The following is a 14,105-nucleotide window of genomic DNA, read 5'->3' on the forward strand; positions in this document are numbered from 1 at the left end:
CGGCAATGGTGTTTCTGCTCAGACTCACATTTAAAAAGAGTTGCCTTTTTCTGGGCAAACTTCGTCACAAACTTTAATCATGCAGTTTTTGATGAAATCCCCCTCCGTAAATGGCCGGGCTGATTTAGCGATCTCTTCTGCCAAAATAAAACTGGCCTTGACAGCAGCCTGGCCTTGTGATTTGGCTTTTTTGAACAGAGCCTGTCGAGATTTGAGGCCTCGTTTTAATTCCTCTGCCTTTTGTAGCCTTTGTTCCATGTCCATATTCTTGTTTTTGTCCGCGTGTTTCGTTTCATAATGTCGTCTCAGATTATACTCTTTCAGTACCGCCACACTTTCTCCACACAGAAGACACACAGGTTTTCCAGCTACCTCCGTGAACATATACTCCGACTCCCACCTTGTTTGAAACCCCGGTTCTCAGTGTCCACCTTCCGTTTTGCCATTTTTGATGGGTATCTGAAAGTTAATTTTACTGTGATGCTGACGACTGCTGTGCCAATAAATATTGAAATGAAGCAGCCTACTGCTCGGTGCGTCACCGTTGCATTGTGGGAAATGTAGTATTGGTGCGTGTAAAAGATCTGCGGGCTGCCGGCTTGCTGCGGTCTGCGGGCCGGTTCTAATAATAAATCAAGATCATCCCAGGGGCCGTAAAAAACCTTCTCGCGGGCCGGATGTGGCCCGCGGGCCTTGACTCTGACATATGTGCTCTAGTGGTTAACTGGCTCTCACAGGCTGCCTGCTGGTGAAAAGACAGATTTTGCTGCAGAGAGAACCTGGCCAAGAGACTATGGAAGGTTTCCTCATTTCCTTCTTCTGTTTATGGAAAAGCCATCAGCCAGCCAGTGTGTGTGTGTGTGTGTGTGTGTGTGTGTGTGTGTGTGTGTGTGTGTGTGTGTGTGTGTGTGTGTGTGTGTGTGTGTGTGTGTGTGTGTGTGTGTGTGTGTGTGTGTGTGTGTGTGTGTGTGTGTGTGTGTGTGCGTGCGTGCGTGCGTGCGTGCGTGCGTGCGTGCGTGCGTGCGTGCGTGCGTGCGTGCGTGCGTGCGTGCGTGCGTGCGTGCGGGCGTGCGTGCGTGCGTGCGTGTGCGGGCGTGTGCGTGTGTGTGTGTGTGTGTGTGCGTGTGTGTGTGTGCGTAACAGTGCATGTGTGCCTGTCTATGTGAGTGCGCGTGTGTTTCCATGTGTGTGTGTGCGATAGTGTGTGTGTGGTACTCCAGAATGGTATGTGCTACCTGTAGGCTCAGTCTGTCCTAAAATAAGTCACAGCTCAGTCAATCTTTTTCAAATATCTTCCTGAAACAAGTTCCTCATTCATTCCATTATAAATCAGAGCGCCAAACCTATTTCATAACAAATGTTATTGAAGAACAATACCATCATGGGCCCAACGCTCTGTTATGATGGAAAAGATGAGACAAATTATTTCAAAACCTTATATGAAGTTATTCAATCTTGTTGTTTTCTCATCACGCTTTCCCTCAATGACGTTACAAGCTTATACCTAAACATATTATCGTAGTGCTAAGGAATCAGATATCACAATAATATTCCCCTATTTAGTCCCCTATTAACAATCCCCTATTTTAGCTCCCTCTCTCAGTCCCCTAATAGCAGTACCCATAATAGTTCCCATTTTAGTCTCCACTTATTGTTGTGAGTCATGGATAGCCTGGGTGGCATTATGTCAGACCTATGGTTACACAGCTCCCCCGAGGATACTGTCATGTAAAACCCTGTGGTTCTCCCTCTGGCAACATACACAGAAAAAACATGCCTGGATGACACTAATAGGTAGGGGAAAGTGTTCACACATGTGTCCGTGTGCACACACAGTCACACACACAAACACTTTGGAACTGATGGTCTTATGACATCTGTTTGTGCTAGGGGGCGCTATTCCTGTGGTTTCCTCTCACTCAGTCCCCACATCCCCTCTCCTTCTCTCCCTCAGTCCTCCCAACCTCCCTTTCTCCCTCAATCCCCCACAAGATCCCGCTCTTCCAGTCCCTCCCTCTCTCCAACCCTCCCTTCTACTCTCTGTCCCCACTGACTCCCTCTTCTCGACACTCCTCCCTCTCCCTCCAGCTCTCCTACTGTGTTATTTTCTTTCTCTCGGTCCCCATAACTTTCAGCAGTAACCCTGGAATCTTTCCAGTGTACTCAGCTGAGATGCATCCCGAAATGCCCAAAAGATGCACACACACACACACACACACACACACACACACACACACACACACACACACACAAAGCTTTGGGCTGTCGCCTGGATCATAATCACATTGGCCCTTTGCGTATTTATAAAGTAGTGTGTGCAGATAAAGGATTGACCAAAGACCATGTGATCCTGACGGCATGCAGCCTTTGAAAACTTTGCCAGATTATAATTCAAACCCTATGCCCTGATATCAGACCTCTACTTTCCCTCATCCTTTTGATCCTTCTCCCCCCCCCCCCCACCCTCTCTTGTTTTTGAAGAACATGTTTCCACCAAATGTTGCAGGCTGAACAGTTACTATAGGGTGTTGTGTCTGAGTGGAATGAGGGAGAAAGGGAGAAGAGAAAGAGGGAGAGAGGGAAGAGAAGGAGAGGAGAAAGAGGGAGAGAGGGAAGAGAAGGAGAGGAGAAAGAGGGAGAGAAGGTGAGAGGGAAGAGAAGGAGAAGAAAAAGAGGGAGAGAGGGAGAGGAGAAAGAGGGAGAGAGGGAAGAGAAGGAGAGGAGAAAGAGGGAGAGAAGGAGAGAGGGAAGAGAAGGAGAAGAAAAAGAGGGAGAGAGGGAGAGGAGAAAGAGGGAGAGAGGGAAGAGAAGGAGAGGAAAAAGAGGGAGAGAGGGAGAAGAGAAAGAGGGAGAGAGGGAAGAGAAGGAGAACAAAAAGAGGGAGAGAGGGAAGAGAAGGAGAAGAAAAAGAGGGAGAGAGGGAGAGGAGAAAGAGGGAGAGAGGGAAGAGAAGGAGAAGAGAAAGGGCAGAGAGGGAGAGGAGAAAGAGGGAGAGAGGGAAGAGAAGGAGAACAAAAAGAGGGAGAGAGGGAAGAGAAGGAGAAGAAAAAGAGGGAGAGAGGGAGAGGAGAAAGAGGGAGAGAGGGAAGAGAAGGAGAAGAGAAAGGGGAGAGAGGGAGAAGAGAAAGAGGGAGAGAGGGAGAGAAGGAGAGAGGGAAGAGAAGGAGAAGAAAAAGAGGGAGAGAGGGAGAAGAGAAAGAGGGAGAGAGGGAGAGAAGGAGAGAGGGAAGAGAAGGAGAAGAGAAAGAGGGAGAGAGGGAGAAGAGAAAGAGGGAGAGAAGGAGAGAGGGAAGAGAAGGAGAAGAGAAAGAGGGAGAGAGGGAGAAGAGAAAGAGGGAGAGAGGGAGAGAAGGAGAGAGGGAAGAGAAGGAGAAGAGAAAGAGGGAGAGAGGGAGAAGAGAAAGCCGGGAGAGAGGGAAGAATATGGAGGATGTCTAAGGCTTGGGGTGTATGCCTCAGGAATGTATTTGGCAGTGGGTAAACACTGCAGGTAGCCTGAACACACACACACGCTCACGCCCATTCAGTGCCACATGCTCATCTGTGCAGACAGTGAACCACTACTACTGTCTACTGCTACTGTACATGGAACCACAGCTCAGGAATACTAACAACCACAAACCTGAACCCATAAAGAAGGTATGTGTGCTTTGTCTGTTTCCTTCATGTACATGTGGTGTTTGTGAATGTTTTTGTGAGTGTAAAGTGAGATTTAGTGGAAAATAAATGCGTTGATTAATATACTGGCAAATGTATAATTGCAGTTACTGCAGGCTATAAATGTCTGTATCTTATGTTGTTACTGACAGGCAGAATAATGTTGATGTGTATGACTGTGCTATAATCCAAACTGCCCCTACCTCAATGAGAGAAGTGTTTATCATGCGACTGTGAATGTGAATGTTACCATTCTGAAGTCCAGTTGACTTACAGTTTAAGGACACCCTGATGATGCAGTCTCTGTCATCTATGTGTGTGTATGCTTATTTTGTGTATTCGTATTTTGTGTGTGTGTGTGTGTGTGTGTGTGTGTGTGTGTGTGTGTGTGTGTGTGTGTGTGTGTGTGTGTGTGCCTGGCAGCCTGTGTGCGTGCGTGTGTCTGTGAATATGTGCATGTGTGACATTTTTGTCCACTGTGTATTATTAAGTTTGCAGCTGTGCATGTGGAAAAATATGGATACACATTCCTCTCTCTCCAACACAGATGTGTGTCTGCAACTTACAACAACAAATGGCAGGAGGGCAAACTCATACCTCAATTCCTCAGCTGTATTAAGGTATTAAGATGTTAATTAAGCAAAGAAAGTTAGTCGCTGTCTCACACTGTGACGTCACCTCGTCAACTGACTCTCCAGGAGTGACAAGTTACAGTAGCTTCTAGCTCTAAAAGTTTCTATGGTTCAGAGTCTTTCGAATTGTTGTGAAAAAGCATTGAGGCCTATACGTAAAGCTCAATAAAGAGCAGTGATACTAGCAAGACCACTGTGCTTGGTTTCTTCTTTTTTCTCATCGAATTGTTGTGATCGAAACGTGTGTTTCGGATCCTGCGATGGGATTATCCAAGTAGCTGTGTTCATGGCTGTGGTGTGGGTCGGGTCTGGTCCTTGCACTGGTTCTTTGTATTTGTATACAGATAAACAATATATATCAACTATTATCACTATCCCCAGGTTGTCTTACAGTATCACCATGGCTGTACAAGTGTCGGTGCTGTCCCTAGTCCTCACTCTAGCCCTGGGCCTGATGCTGAGTGTCTGCAGGCCTGTGTGTGGCACCCCAGCAACAACCCAGGACCTGGACTATGGAGGGGTTCCTCTCTGGATCAACCGTCTTCTGGGGGAACCCTCTGTATTCAGCCTGAGGGGCCGAATGGACCGGGCATGGTACAAATAAAACATTGATACATTCAATTACTGTGACAACAGTCTGAAGGTCGTGGTACTTTAAATCATTTATAAATGAAATGCACTTGCAAATCCGTGAGTTGCTTTAGCTGGTGCTTCGGGATTGGGTAATGTTTCAACATCATTCAATGGCAAAGTATCAAATGTATTTCCTACTTTATTTACATATGTAATATCCGAGTAAAGACAGATATTTATCTGTGTGTGATCCAGGTACAGAGCCAACAACCCCCAGTCCTGCCCTGACCTGTGTGACTGTCCTATCCAGTGGCCCTCAGCTCTGTACTGTGACCACAGAGACCTGGGAGAGCTGCCGGACAGCATGTTTTACAATACACAATACCTGTTCCTGCAGGTAATACACACCACATGCAAGCACATGCACAAAGGGGTCTGAGACACCTGTCTGAAAGACTGCCAGGCACCACACGGTTCCTATACAGGTGACGGATCTTAATTTGAGCCAATAATCCTGCAGCAAGAGAACATTTTAATTATTATGTATATTATAAGTCATGGACATTTTTTATAGGGGTTAGATACATTTTTCGTAATCAAATATGACATTTTAAAGTGGAAATTACAAACTTTAGAAGCCTTATTAAGCCTTGAATACACTGCTGTGCAGTAAAATTCTCAGCAACAAAATTAAGATCCTACATCTATAGGTAACACACAGTTTATGGGTGTGTGTGTTTTCTCAGGGCAACAACATCTCGTCCCTGCCCTCCTCCTCTCTCACCAACTCCTCAGGACTCCGCTGGCTCATCCTGGATGATAATCGTCTGCAGACAGACGGGCTGCAGACCTCCACGCTGCAGAACCTGACCCAGCTCCAATACCTGTTCCTCAACCACAATGAGCTGACTGTCGTGCCCTCTGGCCTGCCCAGGAGCCTGCGACAGCTCCGACTGGCACACAACCTCATCACCAGCATCTCCCCGGGAACCTTTGGGAACTTACATAATCTTACATTGCTGCTACTGCAGGGGAATAGGTTGAACGTGATTACAGAGACTGACTTCACAGGTAAGTGCCTTCGCTCTGTGTACATTCTGAGATATTATATTTTATGCCAAAATATATGACACCTTTTCTGACATATGTTAAAAATAACAGCCTCAAAGGTAACAGCTCTGAACATGCCTGTTCTGGTACCCTCTCTCCTATCCTCCCCCTCTCTCTCCCCCTCTTCCTCTCCCTCCACCTCTCCCTCCTCACCCACCAGGCCTGGTGTCTCTTAACCTGTTGAGCCTGAGCGGGAACCTCTTCTCCTCCTTCCCCTCCCACCTTCCTCCCTCCATCCAGCAGCTCTACCTCTCCAACAACTCTCTGTCTGGCCTGGGGGAGGAAAGTCTACAGGGCTTCACTAATCTCAGGTAACACACGTAGATGCAAGCATGCAAACACACACACACACACACACACACACACACACACACACACACACACACACACACACACACACACACACACACACACACACACACACACACACACACATTATTTCAGTCTGATATGCATCACACCTCTCTGATATTATCACAAATTGTGGTTATTTTGTTCTCTAATATTGAAAGTTACTCTGGATAAGAATGTGGCTTTAATGTAAATGTGGTGTGTGTGTGTGTGTGTGTGTGTGTGTGTGTGTGTGTGTGTGTGCGTGCGTGCGTGTTTATGCATGCGCGCGCGTGTGTGTAGGTACCTGCGTCTGAGCCGCTGTGGTCTAGTGAGCCCTTCCCTCCACCCCCGATCCTTCAACCTGTCTTCCCTTGTGGAGCTGGATCTCTCTTACAACAAGCTGACAACCATCCCCCTGGTTCCCCTCACACTACAATACCTATACTTGGAGGCCAACCACATACAAGGTAAGACTACACATACACTCCCGTACACACATAGACAATCTAAGGAGTAGAGAAAACATCTGTGAGGGGATGACCAGGGGAGTAAGATCCAGCCGGGTCACCCGTGAAACAAGTCAGTATTCAACGTCCATCCATGTCGAAGGACATAGGAAGATGATGTGGAGACCGGCCACTAGGGGCGTAAGCATATTTTGTTCGACTCCAGCGATCGAAAGTTGTTTTGAGATTTTTGATTTAAGCATATCCCAAACCTTAAAACTTACCTTAACCATTCAGAGTTAATGCATAACCTCAATATTTTGGAGTTAATGCTTCATGTTGTGCCTCCAAATATTTCCAAATGACGAAGCTGATCAAATTATAAAACACCTGAATGCTTCTCTTGAACTGCAAATCAGCACATGAGGATTGGATTAACTTCCTGCCTCATCTTCAATAACAAACCTGTGTTATCTCACAATTGGCCACTCGTTCGCTCAGCCGTGTCTCCTTGACAAAACACTGTTAGGATTCCTGGATTCCTGTTCTGGCTTGGATGTTTGGGCTACAGAGGGAGAGGGAAAGAGGGGGAGAGAGTGAGAGAGGGAGAGAGAATGACAAGAGAGAAAAACAGAGGTAGAGGTACAGTGCCTTCAGAAAGTATTCACAGCCCTTAACTCTTTTCACATTTTGTTGTGTGACAGCCGAATTTAAAGTGGTTTACATGTGGATTTAGTGTCACTGGCATACACACAATACCCCCTAATCTCAATGTGGACTTAAGTTTTTAGACATTTTACAAATTAATTTAAAAAATGGAAAGCTGAAATGACTTGAGTCAATAAGCATTCAAGCCCTTTGTTAATTAAGGCAAGCCTAAATAACTTCAGGAATACACATTTGCTTAAAAAGTCAGATAATAAGCAGTGGTGTAAAGTACTTTAAAGTACTACTTAAGTAAAAAATACTTTAAAGTACTACTTAAGTCATTTTTTTAGGGTTTCTGAACTTCACATTACTATTTATATTTTTGACAACGTTTACATTCACATCACTACATTCCCAAAGAAAATTATGTAATTTTCACTCCATATATTTTCCCTGACACCCAAAAGTACTCGTTACATTTTGATTGCTTAGCAGGACATGAAAGTTGTCTAATTCACACAGAACATACCTGGTCATCCCTACTGCCTCTGATTTGGCGGAATCAATAAACACACATGCTTCATTTATAATAATGTCTGAGTGATGGAGTGTGCCCCTGGCTATCCATAATTTTAAAAATAAGAAAATTATGCTGTCTGGCTTGCTTTATATAAGGAATTCAAAATTATTTAACTTTTACTTTTGATACTGAAGTATATTTTAGCAATTACATTTACTTTTGATAAGTATATTTTAAACCAAGTAGTATACTTAAGTAGTATTTTACTGGGTGACTTTCACTTTCATTTTTATTAACTTTTACCTTTACTCAAATATGTCATTTGGGTACTTTTTCCACCACTGATAATAAGTTGCTTGACTAACTCTGTCCTCAATAATGGTTTTAAGAAGATGTTTAAATGACCACCCCTGTCTCTGTACCCCACACAAACAATTATCTGTAAGGTCCTTCAGTCAAGCAGTGAAGCACAATTTCAAAGACAAATACAGGGAGGTTTTCCAATGTCTTGCAAAGAATGGCACCTATTGGATGATGGCTAAAACATAAAAAATGGAAACTGTGATGGAAACTGTGTTTTTCGATTAAATGATGATTGCCGAATAATTTTGAAGATACGCGCGGCACGTGATGTCATCACAAGCTCCACTCCATATTTCATTCTAAATGCCTGCTAAATCCATTTTTTAACTATCAAAATAATGTTTCTTTGCAGGATCCTTGTCCTGACTTTCAAGAATGGTTGAATTGCTTCAAATTGCTTTTCTGGTTGGCTGGATGCAAGTTTCACCATCCAATTATTTACCGTGCAAGTTTCACAATGGCACGGGCCGTGGCAATATTGTGGCACATTATATTGCACACTAGTCTATTCTTGAATTCTATCCCATGCTGGCTTTCATCGGCTACCTGAGACATGAAACAGATAGATGGGAGGGCATACAGGATGTTGCCAATTTATTAATGCGCAACTTGTCTAAATGGTTAGTGGAAACACTACAGTTTTATTCAACATCATTACGTCCAGCTGTGACGTTGTTACATCCAGCTGTTTATATCGACACAAGGTAGATACATGGAAATGCACCCTAGCAGGCATTTGTCACATCTATTTTCCATGCAAGCTTTCTAAATGTCGACAAAAAAAATCAAGGGAGAAGTTCATGGAAACATACTGTATCTACTGAATGTCCCTTTGAGCATGGCAAAGTTATTATTGCACTCTGGAGGGTGTATTGATACACCCAGTCACTGCAAAGATACAGGCATCCTTCCTAACTCAGTTTACGGAGAGGAGGAAAACCACTCAGGGATTTCACCATGAGGCCAAACTATACACTGGAGTTACTTACCAAGGTGATATTGAATGTTCCTGAGTGGCCTAGTTACAGTTTTGACTTAACTCGGCTTGAAAATCAATGTCAAGACTTGAAAAAGTCTGTCTAGCAAAGATCAACAACCAACTTGACAGAGCTTGAAGATTTTTTAAAGATTGTACGATCCAGGTTTGCAAAGCTCTTAGAGACTTACACGGAACCCAAACCGGCTGCTCGCGTGCTCCATCGTTTGTAAATGTATTTTGTCCCAACCATGCTAAACGCAATCACGACACGCAGGTTAAAATACCAAAAGAAAATCTCAACCAATTACATTAATTTGGGGACAAGTCAAAAAGCATTAAATATTTATGGCAATTTATCTAGCTAGCTTGCACTTGCTAGATAATTTGTACTATTTAGCTTGCTTGCTGTTGCTATCTAATTTGTCCTGGGACATAAACATTGAGTTGTTATTTTACCTGAAATGCACAAGGTCCTCTACTCTAAAAATTAATACACACATAAAACGGTCAACCGAATCGTTTCTTGTCATCTCTCCTCCTTTCAGGCTTTTTCTTCTCTTGATTTTATATTGCGATTGGCAGCTTTCATAAATTAGGTGCATTACCACCACCTACCTCATTTGTCTTTCAGTCACCCATGTGGGTATAACCGATGAGGAGATGGCACGCCGGTACCTGCTTCTATAAACCAATGAGGAGATTGGAGTGGCAGGACTTGCAGCGCGATCTGCGTCACAATTAGAACTGACTTCTAAGCCCTTGGCAACACAGACGCTCGTTGGCGTGAGCAAGCAGTGTGGGTGCAATAATTGAATAATATAGATTTCTACATTTATTTTGAAATGCTCACGCATGCGATGCGGGCGCTGTAGTCAAGGTATTACTCAGAAAGACAGCTTCCAAAGGTGATTCTAACATGTATTCACTCAAGAGGTTGAATACTCCTTTAATTAAGATATTTTAGTATTTTATTTTCCATTATTAACATTTTAAAAATGTTCTTCAACTTTGACATTACAGAGTTTTTTTAAGTCAATCATTGACAAAAATGGCACTTTGTAACACAACAAAATGTGGGAAAAGTCAAGGGTCTGAAAACATTCTGTAGACACTGTAGAGGAACAGACAGAGAGGCGGGGTTAGAGACACAGAAATAAAAAGAGAGCGAGAAAGCAAGAGAAATAAAAATGGAGTGTGAGCTTGTTTTCCGCAAGGCTCTCCAGGAGACATGAGTCAGCACAATAACCTGGTATGTGTGTCTGGTCTGGTCTGACAGAGAGCTAAACACAAGACATTCACCGAGAGAAAAACACTCACCTCACTGTCTAGCATCCCGACAGCTAGCTACTGTTGTCTACCCTCTGCCAAACGTACCCTTCTGCCAATAGCTATAGGCAGGAACAGGAGGTAGAGAGGAGATTATGTTTTCTCTCCTCCTCTTTTTTAAGATAGCTGTAGCTGCTTTTTGGATTTGGCATCAACTACTGTAGCATGTTGTGGGTTCTGCTCCTAATAGAATAGGATACTGTAGCTGTATCCAGCTTCTGATCAGGCAAATCCTTCTCATAGTCTGCCATTTCAGGAACAATGATGGCAGTACACTCAAAATACTGTGACATCTCTCAATTGGAGGAACTGGGTTTAAGTTATGTTCACATATTGTAAAAATATACTTTGTGAAGTAAGAGTATATGAGTGGGAATGTCATTACTGGGTATAGGGTGTGAGTGCATGTAAAAACCATACTGTCCTCTGTTCTCTTTGTCCTCTATCCTTTCTATCCTCTCTGTCCTCGCTCTGCTCTTTGTCCTCTGCAGAGTTTAACATCTCTAGTTTCTGTCGGGAGGTGGGTCCTCTGTCGTACTCCAGGATGAGGATCCTTCGTCTGGACGGGAACAAGATGTCCTATCATCTACTACCACCTGAATGGGTCTACTGCCTCCGAGTCCTGCACCACATATACATCTAACCCTGACCTCGTACCTCTAACCACCTGACCCTGCCACAACCCTGCTTTGAAGCTTACCTGGAAAGATTCTGTCAAGATTCCACAGGTCCGAACATTCAGAAATTAACACACACACACACATGCACACAAGTACGTCATTCAAACGCACATCCTACAAACACACATCATTCATGCCCACTCGGACGCACGTTTGGACACACACAAACGCAAGCAAACGCTTACATGCTCTCAGAACAGGTCTTCAATACTCAATACATGTATTTTTTATTTTATTTTTTTATCCTCCAGGAGTAGAGCTGAGGCTCATTTAATGTTGTTTTGCTAGTCTCACTGTAACCACCTCATACTGTAACACAGTCTGATCAGTGTATGAAGCACATAGTCATTCAATTCATCCACAAACATCACCCACCAAGGCTTGTTAATACATCACAGTACTGTAGAGTCAACTTGGAGTTGAACTGATCCAACACACACGTATTAATGCGCACATTGTATGCGTTTTGTTACTGTAAAGTTTTACAATATCGTCAATGTTTTGCTAAGGTCAAATGATGTGCTTTATTGGATGCATGACTGTAACGCATTGTTTTGGCATATGAACAGAACAATACAATTTACACCATTATCAATTGTTTTTACTGTGTTTTTACTAGTGATGTAGACATGAAATACTATCTGTTTCATATAACACAAAACCTTTGTCAATCCAGAGCGTTAGTCTCTATAAACCTAGATTGGTCTCATTAGTCTAGATCCTGTTCCTGTTGCTCTATGGGTAACTAGCGCTCGGTATGAGAGACACAGAAACATAACTTCACTATGAACACAGCCCATAAAGGCCTGCTGTTATATTCATGGTAACACAAGGTTTGTTATTCCTGAATATCAGTTTCTTAGACCTAGAAATCACACATAATATAACTCTATCCCGAGACACACATTAATAGAGGTATAGGTTGCCCCATGAGTGGAATTTTAACATGCCGTGTTCCGTGACGGCATACCTCTGAACCTATAGGGGAAAGTGTGTGTGCGTGTGCATGTGCACGTGTGTGTACTAATGTCAATACCAACATTTGACCGGAGACATTGCACTTTGCAGACCCAGCCGTTCAGGGGGTACTACATCTGGACCAACAGCATACATGCAATGGAAACTGTGGCTGAGTGTGTGTCTGTGTGACTGTGTGTGTGTGTGTGTGTGTGTCTGTGTCTCTAAGTGTGTTTATGGAAAGCCTGTGATAAATGGCTATATGGATTTTTTAGGGCAGATGCCGATACCAATTTTTGGGTTTACATTTTCAGATCAAACAATACATTTGACTTTGTTTTTACCAATCTAACTACATACCAAAATAATAGTCACAATTGTATTTGAATCGTAAATATCTTAATAATCTGGGTAAGTCAAGATGGCTTAGGCCTACTCACAATACAGGTGAATGCGTATTCAATAGGAGTGTGTGAATGCATTGAGTTATTGAGCATTTTCCTAGTCAGTGGAGTCCATGGTGCTACAGATGACAAGCAATCAGTTGCCCTTCCATTTGGGACTTATATTAGCCTACTGATCAGCAACATTTGCATAGAAGGATCTATCATGGTCCACACACCAATGCAATCATGAAGAGGACACAACATCCCCTCTTCCCCCTCAGGAGAATGAAAAGATTTGACATGGGCCCTCAGATCCTCAAAAGGTTCTACGGCTGCACCATCTTGACTGGCTGCATCATTGCTTGTATGGCTACTACTTGGCATCCGGCCGCAAGGCGCTACAAAGTGTAGTGTGTACAGCCCAGTACATCACTGGGGCCAAGCTGCCTGCCATCCCGGACCTCTGTATCAGGCCGTGTCAGAGGAAGGCCGTAAAAATGGTTAAAGACTCCAGCCACCCAACTCAGCTATCGCATGGCCATGAACAGCTTCTACCCCCAAGCCATAAGACTGATAAATAGTTAGTTAAATAGTTAACCAAATAGCTACCCGGACTATCTGCATTGACCATGTTGCACTAACGTTTTTGTCTCATCACACACACTGCTACTACCCTTTATTATCTGTCCCTTTATTCCTAGTTCTATGTATATATCTACCTCAATTACCTCGTACCCTTGTACATCGACTCGGTACTGGTACCCAAGTTATTGCTGCTGTTGTGTATTTATTACTACGTGTTTAACTTTTCTATTATCTCTCCATTTTCTTTCCCTCTGCATTGTTTGGGAAGGGCCATGAGTAAGCATTCCACTGTCTACATCTTTCCTTTACGAATTACAGTATATTATGAATACAATTATACTTCATTAGAAGCAACCTAATCTCTTCCTTCATAAAAGAGGTACGCTGTCTCCTTAACACTTAACACTTTAATCATTTTGCAGTTCCAGACGCTCCTCTGTCACATACAAACAGTTCGACAAGAAAGAGAAAGTCATTTAACGCATTGAACATTTTGGAAGAAAATCAGCTTGCTTTGGGTTATGGTTTGCATATTATAACAAATAAAGTTTTAGGGTAGTAAACTGACATTAGCTTTAGCTGTAAGCTAGCCAGCTGAATGTAGCGTCTTTTGCTAGCTAACTAGCAAGCTACCAGGTATCTTTTTTTTTGTAAATTGGTGTACCCTGTATAAGGACATTGTTTTGCCAAACAGTAAATGAATAAATATTTTCAATATGTCTACATGCATGTGTCATTATTCAACTGTGCTTATTAAGCTAAATTACAGGGACTTCAGAAAGTATTCATACCCCTTGACCTATTCCACATTTTGTTGTGTTACAGCCTGAATTCAAAATGGATTAAATTGATTATTTTTCACCCTTCTAAACACAATACCCCATAATGACAAAGTGAAAACATGTTTTAA

The 14,105-nt window shown here is 43.2% G+C and overlaps 1 protein-coding gene across 2 annotated transcripts; it reads left to right on the forward strand.

The window, feature by feature from the left end:
• Positions 1 to 3,145: 3,145 nt before the first annotated feature.
• On the forward strand, positions 3,146 to 13,852 carry zgc:113307 (uncharacterized protein LOC553753 homolog). Of its 2 annotated transcripts, XM_064965840.1 has the most exons (8): positions 3,146 to 3,639; positions 4,205 to 4,277; positions 4,671 to 4,883; positions 5,118 to 5,259; positions 5,609 to 5,933; positions 6,133 to 6,283; positions 6,606 to 6,772; positions 11,079 to 13,852. In XM_064965840.1, the coding sequence occupies exons 3-8, from the start codon at positions 4,690 to 4,692 to the stop codon at positions 11,228 to 11,230; spliced, it is 1,131 nt and encodes a 376-aa protein (XP_064821912.1). In that variant the 5' UTR covers positions 3,146 to 3,639; positions 4,205 to 4,277; positions 4,671 to 4,689; the 3' UTR covers positions 11,231 to 13,852. The 2 variants fall into 2 exon arrangements, with proteins under 2 accessions (XP_064821912.1, XP_064821913.1); XM_064965841.1 differs by lacking the exon at positions 4,205 to 4,277.
• Positions 13,853 to 14,105: the final 253 nt, after the last annotated feature.

The sequence above is a fragment of the Oncorhynchus masou genome, chromosome 5 (genome assembly GCF_036934945.1).
Source record: "Oncorhynchus masou masou isolate Uvic2021 chromosome 5, UVic_Omas_1.1, whole genome shotgun sequence".
In the NCBI taxonomy this organism is placed as follows: domain Eukaryota; kingdom Metazoa; phylum Chordata; class Actinopteri; order Salmoniformes; family Salmonidae; genus Oncorhynchus; species Oncorhynchus masou.

Bases quoted from the DNA above. Each gene is read 5' to 3' on its own strand.
- zgc:113307 (XM_064965840.1), top strand. From the start codon at position 4,690: ATGGCTGTACAAGTGTCGGTGCTGTCCCTAGTCCTCACTCTAGCCCTG. The intron at 6,284-6,605 runs GTAACACACGTA...GCGTGTGTGTAG, and splicing joins CAGGGCTTCACTAATCTCAG to GTACCTGCGTCTGAGCCGCT. The intron at 6,773-11,078 runs GTAAGACTACAC...TGTCCTCTGCAG, and splicing joins GGAGGCCAACCACATACAAG to AGTTTAACATCTCTAGTTTC.